The sequence below is a fragment of the Mus caroli genome, unplaced genomic scaffold (genome assembly GCF_978045245.1).
Source record: "Mus caroli unplaced genomic scaffold, Mus_caroli_1 scaffold_2, whole genome shotgun sequence".
In the NCBI taxonomy this organism is placed as follows: domain Eukaryota; kingdom Metazoa; phylum Chordata; class Mammalia; order Rodentia; family Muridae; genus Mus; species Mus caroli.
This window is the reverse complement of record NW_028227257.1, coordinates 49,148,057-49,175,139: the sequence shown is the minus strand read 5'-3', so window position 1 is coordinate 49,175,139 and position 27,083 is coordinate 49,148,057. Positions and strand designations below refer to the sequence as shown.

The following is a 27,083-nucleotide window of genomic DNA, read 5'->3' as shown; positions in this document are numbered from 1 at the left end:
AACTGTCATGCAGCATCTGGAAAATACTGCTAAGCTCTGCAGAAATATGTTGCTCGGATTCCCCTCAAACACTGATGTAATTGTGGGGTTTGTCTTTAAAAACTATACCCCACTGAGCTTCAGCCTCAAGAGACTCTCAACAGTCCTTGGTCACCAGCTAATAAAAGAACTCATATCCTTTTTATTGGTTTAATTATCATAGTTGTCAAGAATTACTTCTAGTGGATCATCTTCAACGAGCTGGGAATTGAACTCTGGAGCTCCGTAAGAGCAGTACGTCCTCTTAACCACTGAGCTATCTTCCCAAGCCCCCAAATACAGCCCATGTCAGCTGCACGGGAAGATATACTGATATAAGATATTAGAGGTGATGCCGGAGAGAGTTATCATCTACTTTTCTTTATTTATTTTCATATTTTCTGTAATGATTATATATTTTGTATTATATTTGTATTATATTTTCCCAGACAGGGACTCACTCTGTAGATCAGACTAGCCTGGAACTTGTGGCAATTTACCAATTTCATCCTCCTCAATGCTGAGATTCCAGGTGTGAGCTGCCACACCTGACTCCCCTGCCCTCCAATAAAAGACAGATTAAGCTAAGCATGGCGGCTCACACCTGTAATTCTAACACTAAGGCGGAACATGCAGAAGAGATCTCAGTGAGTTCCATACCAGCTGAGCTATACCATAGGACCCTTGTAATGATTACTATTATCAACTCGACAGATCTAGAATCACTCAGGAGAAAGCTTTGGGCATATATGTAAGAGATTATCTAGATTAGGTTAGCTGTGTTGACTCAGCTAAATGTGAACATTAGCTCCTACACACACACGGGCAGTCATCTTTCCTTGATTCCTGACTGTGGCTGCAGTGAGGTCAGCCACTTCATGTTCTTCCTGCCATGAATTTTCTGTCTTAACAGACTGTACACTTGAACTGATCAGGTTTATTTACCACTATTATTACTGGATGTATCCATATGGCATGAGTGCTATGGGGTGAGGAGTACGCATGTGCCACAGCACATGGATAGAGGACAACTTCTTTCCTATCACCTTGCTGAAGCAGGGCCTTTCTGGCTGTTTCTGCTGCTCTGTGGACTCTATGCTAATTGGCGCATGATTTACAGGCAATTCCCCTGTCTCTATCCTGACACAGGCCTTCTATCCTGACACAGGAACACTGGAATTAGAAATGCAAGCCATGCTATCCAGGTTTTTGTGGGTTCTAGGAATAGAATTCACGTCACTCCACTTGCTCAGAAGTGTTTTTACCAGTTAAGCCATTGCTGGCCCTTTTATTTTAAAAACATACTTATTTATTCATTTCTGTGTGGGAGGGCATGCAGCCTGCAACCATGTTGCATGGCAATTTCCTCCCAGATGAAATAATCCATCTTGAAGGGAATGCTCATTAAAACTTAGAATTCTATCTTTTATTTATTTATTTATTTATTTTTATTTTTTGGTTTTTCAGGACAGGGTTTCTCTGTGTAGCCCTGGCTGTCCTAGAATTCATTGTATAGACCACGCGTTTCAAATTCTGAGATTCCCTGAATCTGCCTTGGAAGTCCTGTTAAGACTCAGGAAATGCTAAGCAAAGTTAAGACTCAGAAACTAAACAACTTGCTAAGTCTCAGAAGTTCCTGAAACTGAACAACTTCACAAGGCCCCTCCCTCTCTCCAGGGCTATGTGAGCAGTCAAGGCTGCTGAGGAGGCTCTCTAGTCTGTTGAGCTGCTCACAAGCTGTGCAGAGAGCTTAAAGCATCACCCAAGTTGGAGTGGGTGGCCAGTGCCGCAGTTGTGGCTGCCTTTGAGGTCATCCACACTTCTGGAAGTAACCCCCCAATAAATTCACTGGTTTACCAAGCTCAACTTTTGTGGTAAAGTGAAATGTTTGTTTATGCCAGAAACAGTATCACACACAGTGCACCGTGTGCACAGATCGGCAGTGACCACTCTCGCCTGCTGAGCCATCTTGCTGCTCCCTCCCTTTGTAATTTTTATTTTTTGGTATTTTAGTATTTTACCATGGTGACAAGGAAAGTAACTGATATAACTCTGTCTGAAGAGGAAAAAAAGCAGACTTTCACATGTAGTAAGCAGATGTCATGTGCAGTAAGCAGATGTCACGTGTGGCCTCATGTCACAGAAGCTTAACTGTGGTCAATCCATGGTCCCTGAACGCTTATTTGGAGATTCTAATAGAAGCATGCACTATCTGTGCAGCCTTGACTGAGTCTCACTCCTCTCCAATGGGAGAAGGAAGCTGTCATTTTATAGAGTATGCAGCCTGTGTGAGAAGGGGATGACACTAACACCTAACCAAAGCAGCCCTGATGTTCAACAGGAACGCTGCAGCCACATTACCTCATGCCCAGGAGTTTGATGTGACCTATAGACAATTATTTGTGGCCAATCCCTGCTGGTCATTGAAAGAAATGGCCTAGAACTCAGCTATGCTGGGGCCTCTGGTCAAGAGCTGACTTTTTAGAGCTTCAAGATCTATTTCTGATCCATGTGTTCCTCCTTTATGTGAAGGGAGGGGAGTCAGTACTGAGCAGGACCTCTCTACAGCACACAGCTGAGACTGAGCACAGCTCTGTGCACAAGTCTGAATGTCAAGTCCAGAAAGAACTCTGCAGACCACATGAGATATCAGACTTCCCCCAAGGAATCGCAGGAGGTTTTGGCTTTCAAAAAATCCTCAATTAAGTATTTTTTACTGTGTATAATATGCAGGAAGGAAAGTTATGTCATACAAATGTATGAGCATACACACAGGGAGATCAGGAAGCATTCCAGAGGGAGGAGCAGATGGCAAAGCTGCCAAGCCCTCTGGGGGAGGCTCCAAACTGAGCCGTTCTGGGACTGACTGGGCCATAGACAGACAGCAGTGTCTGCCTCGTAAGCAGCCATCTGTCCCCAGCAGTGAGGACCCCAAGGGGAAGCAGGAGGGCCTCAGAGAGAAACTCAACTCTGAGAAGAGGAAACCAATCTGGCTGAGGACTTACATTTGCTCCGTGGTCCTGGGCAGCTTCTCGTCGTCACCTGGAAAGGGAAATGTTCCAGGTTAAATTAAATACTACACACGCGAGACAGCTTCTGGGACAGGCGGGAGCCACAGAGCCGCTGAGGCAGCACCCTTTTGGGGCCGCAGACATCCGGCACCCTCCCAGCCAGAGGACAGTGACCTGCCCTGCAGGGAGCGCCATCTTGGCTCCGGGACTCCGCCGAACTTAGTCTGTACAGGTCAGAGTGAGGACCACAGAGGCAGACAGCTTCTGGGACAGGTGGGAGACACAGAGCCGCTGAGGCAGCACCCTTTTGGGGCTGCAGACATCCGGCACCCTCCCAGCCAGAGGACAGTGACCTGCCCTGCAGAGAGCGCCATCTTGGCTCCGGGACTCCACCGAACTTAGTCTGTACAGGTTAGAGTGAGGACCACAGAGGCAGACAGCTTCTGGGACAGGCGGGAGCCACAGAGCCGCTGAGGCAGCACCCTTTTGGGGCCGCAGACTTCCGGCACCCTCCCAGTCGGAGGACAGTGACCTGCCCTGCAGGGAGCGCCATCTTGGCTCCGGGACTCCGCTGAACTTAGTCTGTACAGGTTAGAGTGAGGACCACAGAGGCAGACAGCTTCTGGGACAGGCGGGAGCCACAGAGCCGCTGAGGCAGCACCCTTTTGGGGCCACAGACATCCGGCACCCTCCTAGCTGGAAGACAGTGGTCTGCCCTGCACAGGAGCCCTCTGCCTCAGGAGCAGGGAGCACATCTTGGATCCAGGACTCCACTGAACTTAGGAACTTAGTCTGCACAGCTGAGAGTGTGCACCACAGAAGCCTACAGCTTCTGTGACCTGCCAAAGCAACACAGCATCTGGGAAAGGTCCTGTTTTCTGCCTTCTTCTTCGACCAGGAGGAGGTCCAAACGCCAGATATCTGTACACCTTCCCTTTAAGAGGAAAGCTTGTCAGCAGGGAGTGCTCTAACCACTGAAACTCAGAGGAGAGAGCCTGTCTCCCAGGTCTGCTGACAGAGGATACTCAGAATCACCAGAAGAACAACCTCTGAACAGAGACAACTATAACAACTCCAGAGATTACCAGATGGCGAGAGGTAAAGGTAAGAATCTTACTAACAGAAACCAAGACCACTCACCATCATCAGGACCCAGCACTCCCACTTCGCCCAGTCCAGGGCACCCCAACACACCTGAAAAACTAGACCTGGATTTAAAAGCATATCTCATGATGATGGTAGAGGACATCAAGAAGGACTTTAAAGAACTACAGGAGAACATGGCTAAAGAGTTACAAGTCCTTAAAGAAAAACAGGAAAACACAACCAAACTGGTAGAAGTCCTTAAAGAGAAACAGGAAAACACATCCAATCAGATGATGGAAATGAACAAAACCATACTAGACCTAAAAAGGGAAGTAGACACAATAAAGAAAACCCAAAATGAGGCAACACTGGAGATAGAAACCCTAGGAAAGAAATCTGGAACCATAGATGCAAGCATCAGCAACAGAATACAAGAGATGGAAGAGAGAATCTCAGGTGCAGAAGATTCCATAGAGAACATCGGCACAACAATCAAGGAAAATGGAAAATGCAAAAAGATCCTAACTCAAAACATCCAGGAAATACAGGACACAATGAGAAGACCAAACCTACGGATAATAGGAGTGGATGAGAATGAAGATTTTCAACTCAAAGGACCAGCAAACATCTTCAACAAAATTATAGAAGAAAACTTCCCAAATCTAAAGAAAGAGATGCCCATGAACATACAAGAAGCCTACAGAACTCCAAATAGGCTGGACCAGAAAAGAAATACCTCCCGACACATAATAATCAGAACAACAAATGCACTAAATAAAGATAGAATACTAAAAGCAGTAAGAGAAAAAGGCCAAGTAACATATAAAGGCAAGCCTATCAGAATTACACCAGATTTTTCACCAGAGACTATGAAAGCCAGAAGATCCTGGACAGATGTTATACAGACACTAAAAGAACACAAATTCCAGCCCAGGCTACTATACCCAGCCAAACTCTCAATTAACATAGATGGAGAAACCAAAGTATTCCACGACAAAACCAAATTCACACATTATCTCTCCAGGAATCCAGCCATTCAAAGGATAATAACAGAAAAAAACCAATACAAGGACAGGAACCACGCCCTAGAAACAACAAGAAGGTAATCCCTCAACAAACCTAAAAGAAGACAGCCACAAGAACAGAATGCCAACTTTAACAACAAAAATAACAGGAAACAATAATTACTTTTCCTTAATATCTCTTAATATCAATGGACTCAACTCCCCGATAAAAAGACATAGACTAACAAACTGGCTACACAAACAAGACCCAACATTTTGCTGCTTACAAGAAACTCATCTCAGAGAAAAAGATAGACACTACCTCAGAATGAAAGGCTGGAAAACAATTTTCCAAGCAAATGGTCTGAAGAAACAAGCTGGAGTAGCCATTCTAATATCAGATAAGATTGACTTCCAACCCAAAGTCATCAAAAAAGACAGGGAGGGGCACTTCATACTCATCAAAGGTAAAATCCTCCAAGAGGAACTATCAATCCTGAATATCTATGCTCCAAATACAAAGGCAGCCTCATTCATTAAAGAAACTTTAGTAAATCTCAAAGCACACATTGCACCTCATACAATAATAGTGGGAGACTTCAACACACCACTTTCACCAATGGACAGATCATGGAAACAGAAACTAAACAGGGACACAGTGAAACTAACAGAAGTTATGGATCAAATGGATCTGGCAGATATCTACAGAACATTTTACCCTAAAACAAAAGGATACACCTTCTTCTCAGCACCTCATGGTACCTTCTCCAAAATTGACCACGTAATTGGGCACAAAACAGGACTCAACAGATACAAAAACATTGAAATTGTCCCATGCATCCTATCAGATCACCATGGACTAAGGCTGATCATCAATAACAAAATAAATAATAGAAAGCCAACCTTCACGTGGAAACTGAACAACACTCTTCTCAATGATACCTTGGTCAAGGAAGGAATAAAGAAAGAAATCAAGGACTTTTTAGAGTTCAATGAAAATGAAGCCACAACATACCCAAACTTATGGGACGCAATGAAAGCATTTCTAAGAGGAAAACTCATAGCTCTGAGTGCCTCCAAAAAGAAACTAGAAAGAGCACACATTAGCAGCTTGACAACACACCTAAAAGCACTAGAACAAAAGGAAGCAAATTCACCCAAGAGGAGTAGACGGCAGGAAATAATCAAACTCAGGGGCGAAATCAATCAAGTGGAAACAAGAAGAACTATTCAAAGAATCAACCAATCAAGGAGCTGGTTCTTTGAGAAAATCAACAAGATAGATAAACCCTTAGCCAGACTAACTAGAGGGCACAGGGAAAGTATTCTAATTAACAAAATCAGAAATGAAAAAGGAGACATAACAACAGATCCTGAAGACATCCAAAACACCATCAGATCCTTCTACCAAAGGCTATACTCAACAAAACTGGAGAACCTGGATGAAATGGAGAAGTTCCTAGACAGATACCAGGTACCAAAGTTGAATCAAGATCAGGTTAATGATCTAAACAACCCTATATCCCCCAAAGAAATAGAAGCAGTCATTAATAGTCTCCCAACCAAAAAAAGCCCAGGACCAGATGGGTTTAGTGCAGAGTTCTATCAGACCTTCAAAGAAGATCTAATCCCAGTTCTTCACAAACTATTCCACAAAATAGAAACAGAAGGTACTCTACCCAACTCATTCTATGAAGCCACAATTACTCTGATACCTAAACCACAAAAAGACCCAACAAAGATAGAAAACTTCAGACCAATATCCCTTATGAATATTGATGCAAAAATCCTCAATAAAGTTCTTGCTAACCGAATCCAAGAACACATCAAAACAATCATCCATCCTGACCAAGTAGGTTTCATCCCAGGGATGCAGGGATGGTTCAATATACGGAAATCCATCAACGTAATCCAGTATATAAACAAACTCAAAGACAAAAACCACATGGTCATCTCGTTAGATGCGGAAAAAGCATTTGACAAGATCCAACACCCTTTCATGATAAAAGTCTTGGAAAGATCAGGAATTCAAGGCCCATACCTAAACATGATAAAAGCAATCTACAGCAAACCAGTAGCCAACATCAAAGTAAATGGTCAGAAGCTTGAAGCAATCCCTCTAAAATCAGGGACTAGACAAGGCTGTCCACTTTCTCCATACCTATTCAACATTGTACTTGAAGTCCTAGCCAGAGCAATTCGACAACAAAAGGAGATCAAAGGGATACAAATTGGAAAAGATGAAGTCAAAATATCACTCTTTGCAGATGATATGATAGTATATATAAGTGACCCTAAAAATTCCACCAGAGAACTCCTAAGCCTGATAAACAGCTTCGGTGAAGTAGCTGGATATAAAATTAACTCAAACAAATCAATGGCCTTTCTCTACACAAAGAATAAACAGGCTGAGAAAGAAATTAGGGAAACAACACCCTTCTCAATAGTCACAAATAATATAAAATATCTTGGCGTGACTCTAACTAAGGAAGTGAAAGATCTGTATAATAAAAACTTCAAGTCTCTGAAGAAAGAAATTATAGAAGATCTCAGAAGATGGAAAGATCTCCCATGCTCATGGATTGGCAGGATCAACATTGTAAAAATAGCTATCTTGCCAAAAGCAATCTACAGATTCAATGCAATCCCCATCAAAATTCCAAATCAATTCTTCAACGAATTAGAAAGTGCAATCTGCAAATTCATCTGGAATAACAAAAAACCTAGGATAGCAAAAACTCTTCTCAAGGATAAAAGAACCTCTGGTGGAATCACCATGCCGGACCTAAAGCTCTACTACAGAGCAATTGTGATAAAAACTGCATGGTACTGGTATAGTGACAGACAAATAGACCAATGGAATAGAATTGAAGACCCAGAAATGAACCCACACACCTACGGTCACTTGATCTTCGACAAGGGAGCTAAAAACATCCAGTGGAAGAAAGACAGCATTTTCAACAAATGGTGCTGGCACAACTGGTTGTTAACATGTAGAAGAATGCGAATCGATCCATTCCTATCTCCTTGTACTAAGGTCAAGTCTAAGTGGATCAAGGAACTTCACATAAAACCAGAGACACTGAAACTTATAGAGGAGAAAGTGGGGAAAAGCCTTGAAGATATGGGCACAGGGGAAAAATTCCTGAATAGAACAGTAATGGCTTGTGCTATAAGATCGAGAATTGACAAATGGGACCTCATGAAACTACAAAGCTTCTGCAAGGCTAAAGACACCATCAATAAGACAAAAAAACCACCAACAGATTGGGAAAGGATCTTCACCTATCCTAAATCAGACAAGGGACTAATATCCAATATATATAAAGAACTCAAGAAGGTGGACTCCAGAAAGTCAAATAACCCCATTAAAAAATGGGGCTCAGAACTGAACAAAGAATTCTCACCTGAGGAATACCGAATGGCAGAGAAGCACCTGAAAAAATGTTCAACATCCTTAATCATCAGGGAAATGCAAATCAAAACAACCCTGAGATTCCACCTCACACCAGTCAGAATGGCTAAGATCAAAAATTCAGGTGACAGCAGATGCTGGCGAGGATGTGGAGAAAGAGGAAAACTTCTCCATTGTTGGTGGGATTGCAAGCTTGTACAACCACTCTGGAAATCAGTCTGGCGGTTCCTCAGAAAATTGGACATAGTACTACCGGAGGATCCAGCAATACCTCTTCTGGGCATATATCCAGAAGATATCCCAACCGGTAAGAAGGACACATGCTCCACTATGTTCATAGCAGCCCTATTTATAATAGCCAGAAGCTGGAAAGAACCCAGATGTCCCTCAACAGAGGAATGGATACAGAAATTATGGTACATTTACACAATGGAGTACTACTCAGCTATTAAAAAGAATGAATTTATGAAATTCCTAGCCAATTGGATGGACCTGGAGGGCATCATCTTGAGTGAGGTAACACAATCACAAAGGAACTCACACAATATGTATTCACTGATAAGTGGATATTAGCCCAATACTTAGGATACCCAAGATATAAGATACAATTTGCTAAACGCATGAAACTCAAGAAGAATGAAGACCAAAATGTGGACACTGTGCCCCTTCTTAGAATTGGGAACAAAACACCCAGGGAAGGAGTTACAGAGACAAAGTTTGGAGCTGTGATGAAAGGATGGACCATCTAGAGACTGCCGTATCCAGGGATCCATCCCATAATCAGCTTCTAAACGCTGACACCATTGCATACACTAGCAAGATTTTGCTGAAAGGACCCAAAGATAGCTGTCTCTTGTGAGACTATGCAGGGGCCTAGCAAACACAGGAGTGGATGCTCACAGTCAGCTATTGGATGGATCACAGGGCTCCCAATGGAGAAGCTAGAGAAAGTACCCAAGGAGCTAAAGGGATCTGCAACCCTATAGTTGGAACAACATGATGAACTAACCAGTACCCCGGAGCTCTTGTCTCTAGCTGCATATGTATCGAAAGATGGCCTAGTCGGCCATCACTGGAAAGAGAGGCCCATTGGACTTGCAAACTTTATATGCCCCAATATAGGGGAATGCCAGGGCCAAAAGAATGGGAATGGGAGGGTAGGGAAGTGGGGGGCGGTATGGGGGACTTTTGGGATAGCATTGGAAATGTAATTGAGGAAAATATGTAATAAAAAAAAAAACAGTGGAAAAAAAAAAGATAAAAGAAAAACTGTTACATCAAAAAAAAAAAAAAAAAAAAAAAAAAAACCTACACACGCACAGACCGCAAGTGGTACTTGCCTTTTTCCAGAATTTTCTCGGACTTTCATTTACCCCCGACTCTTTTCCAATTCATTTCACAGAATCTTAGGCTCTTGAATGTTTTTACACACACACACATAAACATATTTAAATTAATGTTGTTTAAGTTGTTTTTAAATTTTCTTTTTTTTTTTTTTTCTTTTTTTTGGTTTTTCGAGACAGGGTTTCTCTGTGTAGCCCTGGCTGTCCTGGAACTCACTCTGTACACCAGGCTGGCCTCGAACTCAGAAATCTGCCTGCCTCTGCCTCCCAAGTGCTGGGATTAAAGGCGTGCACCACCACTGCCCGGCTATTTTTAATGTTCTTAATTATCTGATCTAAGTAATCTTTCTTTCCAGAGTTTCCCGGCTTCTGTATGAATGGCCTCTGACGGCCTGACCTCTGGGAAGCAATGCTGAGAGCCACACTCAATTCAAAAGTTTCCCCCCATGTCTCTTTGGATACCCGAAGCTTCAGAGTACCCCAGCAAGCAGTGTTCCCCTACTCAGCCTAGCCTTCCTGAAGTTCACTGTTGCAAGTCCTCAGCCTTGGTGTGTCCTATCACAGCCTACTTCCTCTTCTCACAGAGCAGCTAGGCAGGAGTTGAGTCATGTGATCCGAGTGGAGCTCACATCCCGGCTATCCCAAACTGTCTCATTAATCTTGGCCCTTCTTCTGACACTCAGCACAGGGGATAAACACAGCTAACCTTCAAACTATAGGTTGAACTGAAATGCATTCTGTGAGGAATGAATTAAACAAATTGACTCTATAGTTGCAATCAGGGAAGGAGAAATGCCTACAAGATGGAATTTTGCATAAAATAGTAAATTGTAGAATAATGTCTCTTTCATAGGAAAAACCATTAGGTAATAGCTGGTAAGATAACGATTTATAGAGACTTACCCAAATAAGGAACATGAGTAGCTCCAAAAAAGTATGTTCTTGAACAGGCCAGAGGTCCCTTTGGTGAGACACACTGAGCGACCTGAACGTTGTGGGGAGAGGAAAGAAAGATGAGTATACTAGGAGCTGGTGAGCTGGCTCACAGGCCTGGCCATCTAAACTCAGTCCCCAGAAACCATGGAAAGATGGAAGGAGGGAACAGACTTCACAAGATTGTCCTCAGGCCTCCACTCATCTGTCATGGCACACGCACACCCTACTTCATGAACATATGCACAATAATCAGACTCTTAAAAAGGAGCACACTTAGACAAGTACTGCTGAAGTCATGAAAGCAAACAGTTAATGCAATGACGTTTATTTAACTGAATCTGATTTACTTTTTTTCTTTTTTCTTCCAGACAAGGTTTCTCTGTGTAGCCCTGGCTGTCCTGGAACTCACTCTGTAGACCAGGCTGTCCTGGAACTCAGAAATCTGCCTCCTGGGATTAAAGGTGTGTGTGTCACCACTGCCCAGTCTAATTTATTTTTATAGACAAAGATGACTTAATTTGATTTAAACAATAGTATTTATTTGTTTAAATTTAAATATTTGTTTTTAATTTTGATTTGATTTGTGTGAGGGGTGCAAACAGGTTACTACAGTATACATGTGGAACTAGGAAAACAACTTTGGGGAGTTGGTTCTCTCCTACGTGATTTGGGGAGGGGTTCTAGCTAACTTTAACTGTCAATATGACATAGTCTAAAACACCTGATAAGAGAGTCTCAATTGCAGGATTACCCGGACCAGGCTGTTGGTGGGCGCTGTCTATAGGGGAACTGTCCTAATGAATGGATGGAAGAGACCTATCCCACTGTGGGGAGTGGCCTTAGGCTGTACAAGAAAGCTAGCTAAGCAGGCAAGGGAACTAGCTCTTCCACAGTCTACAATTCAATTGCCAGCTTGAGTTCCTGTCCCAGCTTCCCTCAGTGACGGACTGTGATCTCAAAGGATAAGCCAAATAAATCCTTTCCCTCACTAAGTTGCTTTGGTCAGTGTTTTATCACAACATCTTATCCTGCAAATAACAGTAACAAAATCTTATCCTGCAAATAACAATAACAAAAACAAATTCTATTTTAAGAAGTTTAAAATATGAGCCCTATCTGATTCTGAAGGTTATATTACCACCACCACCCACTCCTGTCAGGCAAGAGTGTTGCTATGTTGCTCAAGCTAGTCTTGAACTTACAACTTTCTTGTCCCAACTTCCAAGTGAGATTACAGACATCGGCCATAGTCCTAAAGTTTTAGAAATAACACATTTGTCTTTTCACACAATACTTTTCCCTCAACTTTTGGTATGCCTTGTAACTTTCTGTCAAAGCTAGACACAGTAACTCTAGTAACAAGGCCTGAAAAAAAGCAAGCCTTTAGTGCAAAACTGTTAATCTGACTGGGTATTAAATTGTGTTTAGTATTTTTTGGAGCTTCAAATACCATAGGCTTCCTTTTCTTGTAGCTTTGTATATGTCTCTGTGTTGAGGTTTGGTCTTGTCTATTGTAATGCTAAATGCAGGTCCCCAAGACCTGAAGTCTGCACACAGATCCAAATGACCCTGTCCCCAAGTTATTTCTGATTGGTAAATAAAGATGCCAACAGTCAATAGCTAGGTAGAAGAAACATAGGTAGGGTGTAGGTTTTGGGGTCAGAGGAGAACCAAGAAGAGAAGGTGAAGGATGAAGAGAAACTACCATGGGTTAGGTGAGCCATAAAAGGCTGGCCAATTGGAATTAAGAGGAGCTAAAATAATAAGTAATAATTTGGTGTTATTGATGGGAGGTAGATTTGAATAGCATAGAGGGTAGACATCTGTTCAGCTCTTGTGCTTATTGTAAATATAAGGCTTATTGTAAATATAGTGGCTGTGTGTATCTTTTATTCAGGAACTAAATGGTCAAAGGCAGGGTAGATACCCTGGATCAGGATTAAATAATTTCCACAACATCTCTATCTCTGAGTTTCCCTAGGAACTTCTTGTATGATTTGCTGCTGCTACACTGATGATCTGCTGGGGTGGTGCTAAGGGAATGGGGAGGGGACATTCTCTAACCTTAAAATTAAATCTGGGTGTGCTTGTGACCTTCTTCACTAGAGGGTCTTAGCTTTTTCTTCCCTGCTTCCTAGGAAGGCTGGACTGTGAATAGATAGGGTTAGGAGAATGCCTTTGGTCTTTTTGTTTGTTTTTTGTTTTGTTTTGTTTTGTTTCTAGAGACAGGGTTTCTCTGTGTAGCCCTGGCTGTCCTGGAACTCATTCTGTAGAACATGCTGGTCTTGAACTCAAGAGATCAGCCTGCCTCTGCCTCCCAAGTGCTAAGATTAAAGGCGTGTACCACGACTGCCCAGCAAGTATGCCTTTCTTCTAAGTGGAACGGGACTGTGGTAAACTCTTTGATTCTGGAGAGGAGGCCTTTCTTACTACTCTCCTCATACTATAAACAACTTTATCCACCTGCTCATCATCTAAGAGGAATTTTTTGTTGGCTCTTTACCATAAGAGTCTATTAGGCTTCTAGAAATTAAACCCATGAAAATGTGGCACTCCCTTTATGACTGCATCCTCTATTAGGTTCTCAGCCATACGAGTCCACACTCAGATCCCAGGATTTTATCACCATTTCCATTTGAGGGGACTGAGGATGGTCTTTGGCCTCATCTCTCCTCCAGAGCTCAGAGTGACATCTTAGTTCTCTGAATGGGTCCAAGAACTGTTTGTTTGTTTGTTTGTTTTTAACAGTTCAGAGTCATACTTCTTTTTATTTATCTTTATTTTATATGTATTTATTCATCTTTGTATGTATGTGTACTGGCTAGTTTTGTGTCAACTTGACACAGCTGGAGTTATCACAGAGAAAGGAGCTTCAGTTGGGGAAATGCCTCCATGAGATCCAACTGTAAGGCATTTTCTCAATTAGTGATCAAGGGGGAAAGGCCCCTTGTGGGTGGGACCATCTCTGGGCTGGTAGTCTTGGGTTCTATAAGAGAGCAGGCTGAGCAAGCCAGGGGAAGCAAGCCAGTAAAGAGCATCCCTCCATGGCCTCTGCATCAGCTCCTGCTTTCTGACCTGCTTGAGTTCTAGTCCTGACTTCTTTGGTGATGAACAGCAGCATGGAAATGTAAGCCCAATAAACCCTTTCCTCCCCAACTTGCTTCTTGGTCATGATGTATGTGCAGGAATAGAAACCCTGACTAAGACAGTATGTATGTATGTGCACCACTTGCATGCCTTGTTCCTTAAGATGGGGACATCAGATTCCCTGAAACTAGAATTATGAATGGTTGTGAGCCACCTTGTGAGTGCTGGGAATCAAACCTAGCTCTTCTGTAAGAGCAGCTAGTGCTCTTAACCACTGAGCTCTCTGCCAGCCCAGAAAGACGTGATTCTTGAATGGCCCTCTGGGATTCTGCCTGAAAGAGAGGCTGCTTGTTATTAATGGGTGATGTCAAAACTCAGACTCTCCTAAGGGAGCGTTAGATGGAAGAGCATCCATTCTAGTTCCTGAGGGAGGGTGCCTAGCTCTTCTCATATCTGGCAGGGCGGGGATGATATTTCTCTGTGGTATTGCACAGCAGTTTTTATCTGCAAGTTTTTTGTTTTGTAAGCCTATGTCTTCGGTTCTCTGAATAGCTGAGGGCATTTCCCAGTAGATATTACACACACACACACACACACACACACACACACACACACAGGAAAGCTAGAAAACTTAACCACCATATCATTGGTCCTGAATTTATGAGCCCGTCTATCAAATGTCCAGGGAATTTAGTTGAACTTAGTGGGTGAAGGGAAAGTATAGGTATCCTATTGTTAAAATATGGGATATATACTGTACACGTCTCTATTTTGGATTTAATACCTGAAGTCAACAAGCAATACAGAAATGCCTCTTCTCTGGCATTTTCTATATATTCCAACAATTCTGGAGATTAAGATGGGAAGTTCTAATTTCATCTCCGTTGCTATGATAAAACACTCAGACTCAAAGCCACTTGGGGAAGGAAAAGATTTATGTGCGAATACTTCCAGGTCACAGCCAGCCACTGAGTAAAGTCAAGGCAGGAACATGAAACAGAAAGCCAGAGAACAGTGGTTGTGGGCTCATCCTTGCTCTGGCTGGCTCACGGGCTCAGGCTTAGCTAACTTTCCTACACAGCTCTAGATCATCCTTACTCCAGGAAATGGTTCTGCCACGGTGGGCGGGGTCCTCCTACACCAACTAAAAATCGAGACAACCCCTCCTGAATATGTCCATGTGTCTGATAAAAATAGTTACTCAATAGAAACTACTATTGAGGTGACTGTAGGATGTATCACGTTGATGGTTGATGCTAACTAGGACAGGATAACAGGACAGCAACATGCTACAGAACATGCATTCTGGCAGACCTCTAACCTGAGCTAGCTTGGAGGTAGCCCAAAGATTTCAAGCTTTCAGCCCCAAAATGATATGCCATATCCACTTGGGTCTTGTGTTCTCAAAAATCCTAACTAAAAAATAACTACACCTACCATTTTAGCTTTCCTAACATTCTGAAACATTTTTAAAAGCACTTGGTTAGGAACATTTAAAAATGTTTAAAATTCTATTAAGACGGCACAGACTTTGACAATCATTAGAGTCCTATATTCAAGTGTAATGGTCCCTTTTATTTGTGCATGTGTGTATACAAGGGTTGTACAGATTCATACATGCAGGTGCACCCACAAACATGGCTTGGTGTGTGCTTAAGACAACCTTCAGGTGTCGGTCTGAGCCTTTTCACTTTGTCTGAAACAGGCTGCTGCCTATGCCAGGCTACCCAGCCCTCAAGCCTCTGGAGTCTTCTGTCTCTGCCTCCCACCTTGCGATAGGGACACACTGCATTTATACATATCTGCTCCACTATGTCAGGCTTTTATGTGGGCTTTAGGATCTTAACCTTGAGCTATTTCCTTGGCCCTGAATGTTTTAAAGAGTATGACAAATGATACACATCTCATAATAATGAACAATCAGAGGGCAGGTGAGGCAGCTCAGTAGATCAAGCCTAATGGCCTGAGTTCAATCCCTAGAACCCATATAAAGACAGAAGGAAAGAACTGGTTCTATAACATCTTTAGCTGTCAGGATTTAACAAACTTAGGCTTAAAATCTGCTTTCAAATTCTGAAACTTTTATTTTATTGACAAAGAACCGCCTGGGAAAAGTATTTTTTCAACCATTTTCCTTCAAATATTTAAAAGTTAAACATTTTGGGGCCAGCAAGATGGCTTAGCAGACAAAGGTGGTTGCTGCAAAGCCTGGCAACCTGAGTTTGATCCCCAGGATCCACACAGTAGATGTGAGCATCCTGCCAGTTATCATCTGATCACGAGCGCATGCATGGTGGGTAAGTTCCATGTGTGTGTGCGCATGCATTTTATGAATGTTACATGAGTACATTGTCCCTGTCTTCAGACACACCAGAAGAGGGCATCGGATCCCATTACAGATGGTTGTGAGCCACCATGTGGTTGCTGGGATTTGAACTCAGGACCTCTGGAAGAGCAGCCAGTGCTCTTAACCACTGAACCATCTCTCCAGCCCGGAATTAAAAAAAACAAAAACAAAAACCAGAAATATTTTAAGAATGTGCTTTTATTTTAATCACACGTGTAGGGATTGGGGCTGCTTTAGACTGTCTGCAGCAGCTGACTTTAAACTGTCTCATGCTCTAGCAGAGGCATGGTTTTGTCAGCAACAGATAGTTTCTGCAACTGTGTGACATTTGGAATTCTGGGAACTTTTGGAAGGGTGTATGTGATGGTTTGTATATTCTCAGCCCAGGGAATGGTACTATTAGAAGGTGTGGCCCTGTTAGAGTAGGCACTGTGGGTATGGGCTTTAAGACCCTCATCCTAGTTGCCTGGAAGTCAGTATTCTGCTAGCAGCCTTTAGAAGAAGATATAGGACTCTTAGCTTCTTCTGCACCATGCCTGCCTGAACGATGCCATGTTCCTGCCTTGATGATAATGGACTGAACCTCTGAACCTATAAGTCAGCTCTAATTAAATATTGTCCTTATAAGAGTTGCCTTGGGCTGGAGAGATGGCTCAGCGGTTAAGAGCATTGACTGTTCTTCCAAATGTCCTGAGTTCAAATCCCAGCAACAACATGGTGGCTCACAACCATCTGTAATGAGATGATGCCCTCTTCTGGGGCATCTGGAGGGACAGCTACAGTGTACTTACATATAATAAATAAATAATCTTTAAAAAAAAAAAAGAGCTGCCTTGGTCATGGTGTCTGTTTGCAGCAGTAAAACCCTAAGACAGTGTATAAATAAATACTAGAGCCAAGAAGTGGGGTTGGTGGTTGGTGGCTGGTGGTTGTTCAGGTGGATTGGTTGTGGTTTGTTAGTAGTCGTGCTCAAAGAACAAAAGGAAAGAAGTTAGATTTGTGGATCTTTCTCTCTCTCTCATTCCCTTCCTCCCCTTTTCTCTCTTATCTAGTGATACAGTGTGAACCTGGGGGAATAAAATAAAAAGAACCCACAAAGTAGCAAAGACCAGCTACATAAAACAACTTCGAATTCAGGACTAAGTCAACATAATAACTGAAAAAAGATTCCTTTTGGCCAGCAGCCCTTTCTTGTTATTGGTAAAATTAACCAAGTACCAGACAGTCTGGCCACTCACCATGTGTTTGGCAAAGCTCCCTGCAGGACCAGTGTTGCGCACCAGGTGCCCTTCAGAAGGGAAGTTAAAGCTGCCAGCGCTCAGGTTGTCCCGTGTGGAGTGGTTGCCAAAGAGAACAAAAGGCTGCCGATGAGGGCTAGAACAGCAAGTCAACATGTGGTCAAACAAGGCCCCAGGACTGGACCTCAGGCTCTTCTGAGTGGTGTGACATAGGATGGGCAAAGCCCTATGTAGGTAATGCTCTTGGCTGGCTTGGAAGGGATGTCCGATGTCTCTGATTCATCCTAGTGACCCATGGAGGTTAGAACTATACCCCTGCTAAGTTTACGCTTTTTTGAGAAATCAGTCACAAGAGTCTGCTCTAAATAATATAATGATGCTACCCCATTTTTTTAAAAAAAGATTTATTTGTTTGTTTAATGTATATGAGTATACTGACATTGTCTTCAGACACACCAAAAGAGGGCATTTGATCTCATTACAGATGGTTGTGAACCACCATGTGGTTGCTGGGAATTGAACTCAGGACCTCTGGAAGAGCAGTCAATGCTCTTAACCACTGGTATCTCAGTCGGATACCCCGATTTTTATAAGGTAAAATTTTAATAGAAATTCAGCTTTTAGAGAAATGTGGCAGTTGGACTAATCAGATCCAATAGACAACAGAGCAGCTACCAACTTCTAAGTCTCTTTAGAAGGGCAGAAGAGAGTAGGATGCTAATGGTGTTCCTATCACACACCTCCCACACACCCACTGCCTGTCTTGGTGGTCTTTTCCTCTCCATCGTAGACGTGCGCCTCCTGCTCATTCCATAACCAATTCCTTCAGACCGTTTATAGTCAGGGTACCTTTCTAATAGCCACCAAGGAGACACCACATGAAACATCCAGCAAGTCAAGTGAATACTACTCACTTTTCTTCTTAGAAACTTAGGTCAGCTGAGCTAGGCTTTAAACAGAAAAGGATGTGTCTGAAACCCAGAGAAGTGGGTTTATTAGACTGGATAGGACTTTGGAGGGCGTTGGAAGGGACAGAGGGATTAGCTGTCTCTACCAAACCAAAGAAAACTCCTGCTGATCATGACAAAGATGAAGAAGGAACTACTCAGAAACCCTTACTCCTGAGAGGCTCTGCCAGAGCCTGACAAATACAGAGACGGATGCTTGCAGCCAACCATTGGACTGAACACAGGGTCCCTAATAAAGGAGTTAGAGAATGGACTGAAGAAGCTGAAGGGGTTTGCAACCCCATAGGAAAAACTACAACATCAACCAATCAGATTCCCCAGAGCTCCCAGAGTACACATGGAGAGACCCATGGCTCCAGCTGCATATGTAGCAGAGGACAGCATCAATGGGAGGAGAGGCTCTTGGTTCTGGGAAGGCTTGATTGTCCCAGTGTAGGGGAATGCCAGGGTGGATGGGTGAGCACACTCATAGAAGCTGGGGGCGGGTGAGATAGGGGGTTTCTAGAGGGGAAACCGGGAAAGGAGATAACATTTGAAATGTAAATAAAGAAAATATCCCATGAAAGAAAGAAAGGGGAAAAAAAAAAGAAAAAGAAACCCTTACTCTTCCATCTTTTGCAGGGCGCTAGGAACTTAGCGTAATTCATCCTATAGCCCCACCCCTACCCAGTACTGCTGTTCCCTGTCTGTAGTTTTGCTTTCCTGAGCTAGGTATAAAATAAAAGTCCCTTTCTTCAGAATGAAGCTGATTATCTATAGCATTTTAAAAGCCATTTTACTGTAAGAGTGCAGGAAAATAGGCAAATACAAAAGCACGAAGCACTGCGACAAATGAGTCACAACTATGGATTTTCTTCTCTCTCTCTCCCTTCCTTCCTTCCTTCCTCTTTTTTCTTTGAGACAGGGTTTCTCAGTGTAGTTCTAGCTGTCCTGGAACTCACTCTGTAGACTAGACTGCTCTTGAACTCAAAAATCCACCTGCCTCTGCCTCCCTATTGCTGGGACTAAAGACGTGCGCCACCGGTGCCCAGCACAACAGTGATTCCTTATGCTGTAACTGTAGTCAGCTCACATTCTGAACCTCAATGATCCCCATATTCAGCACCCCACCCATTTTCAATTCCATTTTCTTTGTCATCATTCACACTCCCTCCCCGGGAGACATACCTGTTTTCAGTAATATGGCTGGAGATCATTCCATGACTGAAGTAGCTTCTGAATGGCTAAAAGGAAGCCAATGTCTGATATAAGATAACAGCTTTGAAAATAATAAAGCTTTCACATATGTGCATATGTACATGTCAAGAGAATGAGTAGTATGTAACAAAAAGACAGAGATGTGTACAGAGTATAAGAACACAGAACAATAACGTAGATAAAATCATGAACTTTAGCAATGAAACAAAACAGAGCAAAAAAATATGAAAATGGCTGCAAAAGGCGAAGAAACACAAAGCAAATCCATTCAAATACATAGTTTTTAACTACAGAAAAGAACTCTAAGCAATCAGCATTTACAGCTCAAATCACTAACCTTGCCCCACTCTTCTCTTCTGTTAAAGGCCCCACATTCCAATAACTTTAAACATAATTGTAATAGCTAATTTAAATCAGCAATCAGGGGAATTAAAGAACACAGAAGTATAATGATAAACTTTTCATAAGAAAACAAAGAATTAATTCTTGACTTTGGATGAAGTACTGGGCTAAACTTATTAATCAAAAGTTACCATACAGGGTCTCATACTCAATGGTTCAAAGTTTCAAAAGGGAATTTTAGTGCCTTCAAGTAGTATCTCTTGTGTATTTTTTCAACTTGTCAGTATTTCTTCCTTGCAGAACACAATAAATCACACACAATCTCTAAGAACTGTTAACAATTTGGTAAATTTTCTCCAATTTTTTAATCATATCTGTAGACTATTACTGATTATACTGCAGTTTATTCTTTGTTCTAAAATATGTATACTGTTATTGAATCTCAAGATTATTACTGTGGGAGATGAAGAGATGGCTCAGGAGTTAAGAACATTTGTTATTCTTGCAGAGGACCCAGATTCAAATCCCAGTACACACACAGTGGCTCATAACTATCTGTAACTCCAGTTCCAGGGGATCAAATACCCTCTTCTCATTTGGGCAGGCAATAAGACACATGTGATACACAGACATATATGTAGCCAAACACTCACACACATAAAATAAAAATAAATAAATCTTAAAAAAAATAAGATGGAACATGGGCTGGTGAGATGGCTTAGTGGGTAAGAGCACTGACTGCTCTTCGAAACAGTTCAAATCCCAGCAACCACATGGTGGCTCATAACCACTTGTAATGAGATCTGATGCCATCTTCTGGTGCGTCTGAAGACAGCTACAGTGTACCTATTTTATTTATTATTTTTATTTATTATTTTATTTATAAATCTTAAAAAAAAAGATGGAACACAATCATGGAAATTACCTGACAGTGACTTTTGGCCTCTACATGCAAGTGGACACATGTGTGTACAGAATACACATGAATACATATACACTCATACATCACACATATATACAAATGTATTTTCATGGCAAAAAGGAAAAAGACATAAATAATGCAATTGTAATAAACATAGAAGAAATACTCAAAATATATAGAAAGGATTCTTTAATTTTATTTATAATTTCTTTAGAGACAAACTATCAAAATGATGGCCTCCCATGCATTATGGGGTCAAGAACTGCCTTGAACTTCAGATTCTTCTGTTTCCACTTTCACAGAGCAGGGATTACAAGCATGCCAACACATGCAGCAGGTTTTTTGTTTATTTTTGAGGGGTCTTACTATGTAGCTCTGTCTGGCCTGAAAAACCCAGAGCCCTAACTGCTGGAGCTCATGCGTGGTCACACCCTGGTGATGTATTAGTTTTAATTATGCATCGGCATGCACATGAACGCAGGTGCCCATGGAGACCAGAGCCGCTCGGGTGAGTACTGAGCAGTAAATGATTCTCAGCCTCTGGCCAGGCCCTGCAGCCCTGAGACTGAAAACACTCAAGATAAACTAAATATTCTAGTGAGTGTGTAACATCACATACAGCTTCTATGGCTGGTGAGATGCAAATCAGAACGTTTTCAAGGAATTTGGCTATAGGGTACCTTTTGACACAGAAAACGCCCAGTGGTACACACACACACACACACACACACACACAAGCCTGCAACAACAGTTAGTTTTAAAAAAGGAAAAAAAAAAGCCATGGGTTTAGAGTGTGGAAGGGTATATGGAAAGGTTTGGAGAGAGGAAAGGGAAGAAAGAAATGGTAATTATGATTTCAAAATAAAAAAGAAAGAGAAATCTTAATATGTGCCAGAGGAGAGAAGACCTATATCCACAGGAACAAAGACTGAGACAAAAGTCTCACAAAACAATGTGAATAAGTGGATAACAGAGGAACATCATTTGACTACTGAAGGGAAAAAACCTCATTAACCTAGAATCTACAGAATTTTGCCTATACATTGCAAAAACATATTTCAGAAATGTAGTTGAAGCTGGGAGAGGTGATTCTTTTTGTTTGTTTGTTTGTTTCTTTCTTTTTTTTTTGTTTTTTTTTGTTTGTTTGTTTGTTTTTGTTTTTCGAGACAGGGTTTCTCTGTGTAGCCCTGGCTGTCCTGGAACTCACTCTGTAGACCAGGCTGGCCTCAAATTCAGAAATCCGCCTGCCTCTGCCTCGAGAGTGCTGGGATTAAAGGCGTGCGCCACCACGCCCAGCGGGAGCGGTGATTCTTATTGAGGTGGTTCAAATGAGAATGGCTATAGCTCATATACCTGAATATTTGGTCCCCAGCTAGTAGAAGTGTTTGGAAAGGACTAGGAGGTGCAGACTTTTCGGAGGAGGTCACTGCGGGTGGGCTTTGAGGTTTCAAAACCCTACACCATTCCCAGTGTCTCTCTGCCTCTTAAATGTGACACAGATGTGAGCGCTCAGCTACTGCCCAGTGCTATGCCCTGCCTGTTGTCTCCCTGTCATGATGGTTATGGACTCCCTATCCTCTGTAACTGTAAGCCCAATAAACTCTTCTGTAAGGTGCCTCGGTCAAGATGTCTTTGTGGCAATTACAAGTGACCCAAGATATTATCTATTATCTCAGCACTTGGGAGGTAGAAGCAGCAAGCCAGCGAGTTCAAGGCTACCCCAGACTATATAGTGAGATCCTGTCTCCAACAAACAACAGTGGGGGAAAAAAAAAACAAACCTATGTTTCTCTATTATGTTCTCTTGTGCATACTGAAGCTGAAAGAATTTTTCATCGTAAGATTTAATTACAAACAACATTAAAGGACATCCTTAGAGGAGGAAGATGCCAAGCAGAGGAATGCAGAGCACCAGAAGAAAGTAAAAACAAGTAGGTAAGATTCTTTCCTAATTATTAAGGTATTTGAGAATAATAGCAGCAATGTGGAACAATATATAGAAACAATGTGTGTGTGTGTGTGTGTAAAATGTTCCAGGTCAACCCCCAGTGGTCAGGTAAGGGCGGAAGAGCTTGCTCTATGCCACTGTGGTACTCAAGAACAGAGTAGTGACAGTTTAAACCCCAGGGAGGCTCACAGGCAAGCTCAAGATGGCTCTTCTGAGTCTTTCTGGTGAATAGTTTTCTAACTATTCTGTTCCCTAGTTTTCAAAATAGACATTCAGTTTAGTCATGAAGCTGCCTTAGTCTGAACCAGGTAACTGGTAACTCACTACTAATGTAGGCTTGGAACAACACCACGGCACTGTCACCAAGAGGCTCAACTAGTATTCAGAGGTACATAAGTACTAACTAGCACTCACCATAACTATTGGTTGGGGACACCACATGCTGAAAGGTGAATATCCTTCTAATAGAGAAGTGGGCATAAGAAAAATATTTTGGGGGTATAGAGGATTGACACCAGAGCCTTGAATATATTTGTTTTTTACAGGCATGGGAGGGAATTTCTTTTATGACACATACAGCATGACTTATAGAAATGACAACCAAAACAAACCTTTACATTGGTGAATCTTGAAAAACATCGCTAAGTCAGGCACAGTAGCACACGACTTTTACTCCACCACTTGGAAGGGCAGAGGCAGGTTTATATCTTTAAGTTCCAGGCCAATCAGGGCACATAGTGACCACATAATAAAATAACAACAAAAATAGTAATATAACAACAATAATACACTTATCATTTTTCTTTCTTCTATGAAGTTCTACTTACGTACCTCACCCGCCTGAGATTCGGAAAGTTCCAGCAGGAAAGGGATTTCTGTATCAAAGTTAGCAAAGAAGCTTGTCCACTGATGCTCAAACACCGCCAGGTCCTAGTTAAAGGCAAACAAACCGAGTGTCATATAAGAGAACAAGAATCATGACCTTACCTGAAATACTAGGCTATTCTATACATGGATTATTTATTATTTTTGAAAAGAAAATATCCAGAAAAGAAACATCTTTGCAGACAAAGTGGGCTGGAAGTTAGTTACCCAGGGAGTGGGGACAGATATTGACTGCCCACGGATACAGGTAACTTCTAGGTTGATAAAAATAGTCTTTTATTTTTTATTCTTTTATATTTTACTTTTATTTTTTAGACAGTGCTTCACAATGTAGCACTGGATGGCTTGGAGCCATCTACATAGACCACGCTGGCCTGCCTCTACCTCCCAAGTGCATGGGATGAAGACAGCTGACTTTCACTAGAATTCTTTGCTTATTGATATCTTTCTATCCATCCACCTAAGCCATCTATAGATATATCTGTACATGTGTATAAGGTGTGCACGTATATATTTATACAATTCTCAATAAAATACTTTATTCAAGAACACATCAAAAAGATTATCCACCATGATCAAGTCAGCATCATGTAAAAGTTGCAAGGCTAATTCAACAAGTATAAATCGATAAATGTAATCTAATATATAAACAGACTGAAAAACAAAACCATGATATTCCATTAGATGCAGAAAAGACTTCTACAAAATTCAACATGCTTTTATGTTTAAAGTCCTGGAGGGACTAGGGATAAAATGATATACCTGAATGTAATAATTTACAGCAATAGTCAATGTCCTAAATGGAGAGAAACTCAAAGCATTTTCAGTAAAATCAGGAACAAAGTAGAATGTGTCCTCTCTCTATACCTGTTCAGTATAGTGCTTGAAGTCTTAGCTACAACAGTTAGACTACTGAAAGAGATCAAAGGGATTCAAGTAGGAAAAGAAATCAAAATATCCTTATTTGCAGATGATATTTTATACATAACAGATCCTAGAAAAATCTACCAAGAAACTTCTACAGATGATAAAAACTTTCTACAAAGTAGCAGGATGAAAAATAAACACATAAAAATCAATAGCCTTCCAACATACAAATAACAAACAAACTGAGAACAAAATCAGGGAAACAATACCTTTAATAATAGCCTAAAAAAACCCAAATGTCTTGGAAAACCTCTAATCAAGCAAGTGAAACACTTGTGTGATAAGAACTTACAAAGAAAGAAACTGAAGAGGGCAGAGAGAGATCTCTGTTCATGGCCTGGTGAGACTAACACTGAAAATGACCACCCTACCAAAAGTAATCTATAGATATAATGTAATCCCCATCAAAATTTCAACACAGCTTTTCATACAAATTGGAAAAAAAAACCCAATCTTTACCTTCATATGGAAGCACACACACACACACACACACACACACACACACACAAACAAACAAAAACAGGAGATCTAAAACAATCCTGAATAACAAACCTGCTGGGGATTATCACCACCCCAGATCTCAAGTCACATTCCAGGGTTATCATAATAAAAACAGCATGGTATTGGCATAAAAATGGCTATGTTGATCAATGGAATTGAATTGAAACCTGGGCATAACTCCACAATTGGACAATGGGTAGAAAATAACACATTTTGGAGCAATCAGCTCAAAATGGATGTCATTATGAAGCCCCTCCCTCTAAGGATCAAAGATTTATGCAGAAGAGGAGGGAAAAGATATTAAGAGCCAGAGTGTCTTAGTCAGGGTTTCTTTCTTGAACAAAACATCATGACCAAGAAGCAAGTTGGGGAGGAAAGGGTTTATTCAGCTTACACTTCTTCACTGCTGTTATCACCAAAGGAAGCCATGACTGGAACTCAAGAGGGTCAGGAAGATGCAGAGGCCATGGAGGGATGTTTCTTACTGGCTTGCTTCCCCTGGCTTGCTCAGCTTGCTCTCTTATAGAACCAAGACTTACCAGCCCAGGAATGGCACCATCCACAATGGGCCCCCCTTGATCACTAATTGAGAAAATGCCCCACAGCTGGATCTCATGGAGTCATTTCCTCAACTGAGACTCCTTTCTCAGTGATAACTGCAGCCTGTTCAAGTTGACACACAAAACCAGCCAGCACACAGAGGGAGTAGACAACTGCAACGCAACAGCATCTTTGAGACACAACAGGGCTGATACACACATGACCTTGACTGTGACAACACATACAAAACCTGCACAACAAGTTTCAGTCAGGCGAATCCTAGCATGTGGAAGGGTAAGTGGACATACAGTCCTGCCCTAGCCACGAGTGTTCTCCAGTGGATGAATGACACTGAGTGTATCAGCTACACTCCAGGGCAGGAGTGCTTGGCCAACACAAAGCGGGATTTCACGTTTTCTGTGCGCTTTTAGTTTTATTTTGTTTTGTTTTGTTTTTGTCTTCCTGATTTTTGTTTGTTTTGATTTTGGATTTTTTTTTTTTTTGAGGGAGAAAAAGAAATGAAGTTGGGTGGGTACAGAGGTGGGGAGGAGCTAGGGGAGGAGAAGGAATATGATCATAATGTATAGTATAAAAATTCTTTTAAAGACAGCAAATAAAAAGTAAGGAGTAAATAATATATCCTATTACTATTAAATTAATCATGTATCAATTTCACTGTTCTTGGCTTCAGAGGACAAGCTCTATGCTTATTTATGAGTTTTCTCTCTGTTTTATAATTCATTAATTTCTTTTTTAAAAAAAGCTTTCATTATTTTACTTTATGTTTTGTATGGGTTTAGTGTGCTTGCGCATGTCTGGTTCCTACAGAAACTGGAAGGGCATCTGATACCCTGCAACTAAGGCTTCCAGAAGGTGAGCCACCATCAAGGTGCTGAAAATTAAACCCATTTCAATACTGAATACTGGAAGAGTATTCAGTGCTCTTAATTTCCAAGCCATCTCTATGGTTCAACTCATTAATTTTTATTTTCATTTAAAACTTTTATTTAGTGGGGCTGGAGCTAGTGGGCCAGAGTGAGCAACCATCCATAATGAGATCTGACCCCTACTCCCTATTCTGGAGTGTCTGAAGACAGCTACAGTGTACATATAATAAACAAACAAATCTTAAAAAATAAATGAAATAAAATTTAACTATTGGTGATTCTGGCGTGGGGTGTGCATGTGGAGTCAGAGGACAGTTCTGGGGAGTGGGTTCTCTCCTTCTACCTTATGCACACTCTAGGGATTATATTACTTTACTAGCCTTAGCAAGTGCTGGCCCAGGCTTCTTGCCTTTTAATCAGCTCTTTTTTCCCTAGTAGCTCATTTGATATTTATTTTCATTTATTCCTAAGTGCCTTCCTT

General features: G+C 41.7%; 1 protein-coding gene across 2 annotated transcripts in view; it reads right to left on the bottom strand.

Moving 5' to 3' along the window:
* Positions 1–27,083, bottom strand: part of Dnaaf9 (dynein axonemal assembly factor 9) — a 142,755-nt gene that overhangs the window by 76,583 nt on the left and 39,089 nt on the right. For both annotated transcript variants that reach the window (XM_021151874.2, XM_021151883.2), the window contains exons 8-12: positions 23,694–23,792; positions 19,621–19,676; positions 17,486–17,621; positions 10,781–10,862; positions 3,024–3,060 (exon numbers count right to left, since the gene is read on the bottom strand). In XM_021151874.2, the coding sequence (XP_021007533.1) occupies positions 3,024–3,060; positions 10,781–10,862; positions 17,486–17,621; positions 19,621–19,676; positions 23,694–23,792 (410 nt within the window). The remainder of the gene's footprint in view (positions 1–3,023; positions 3,061–10,780; positions 10,863–17,485; positions 17,622–19,620; positions 19,677–23,693; positions 23,793–27,083) is intronic.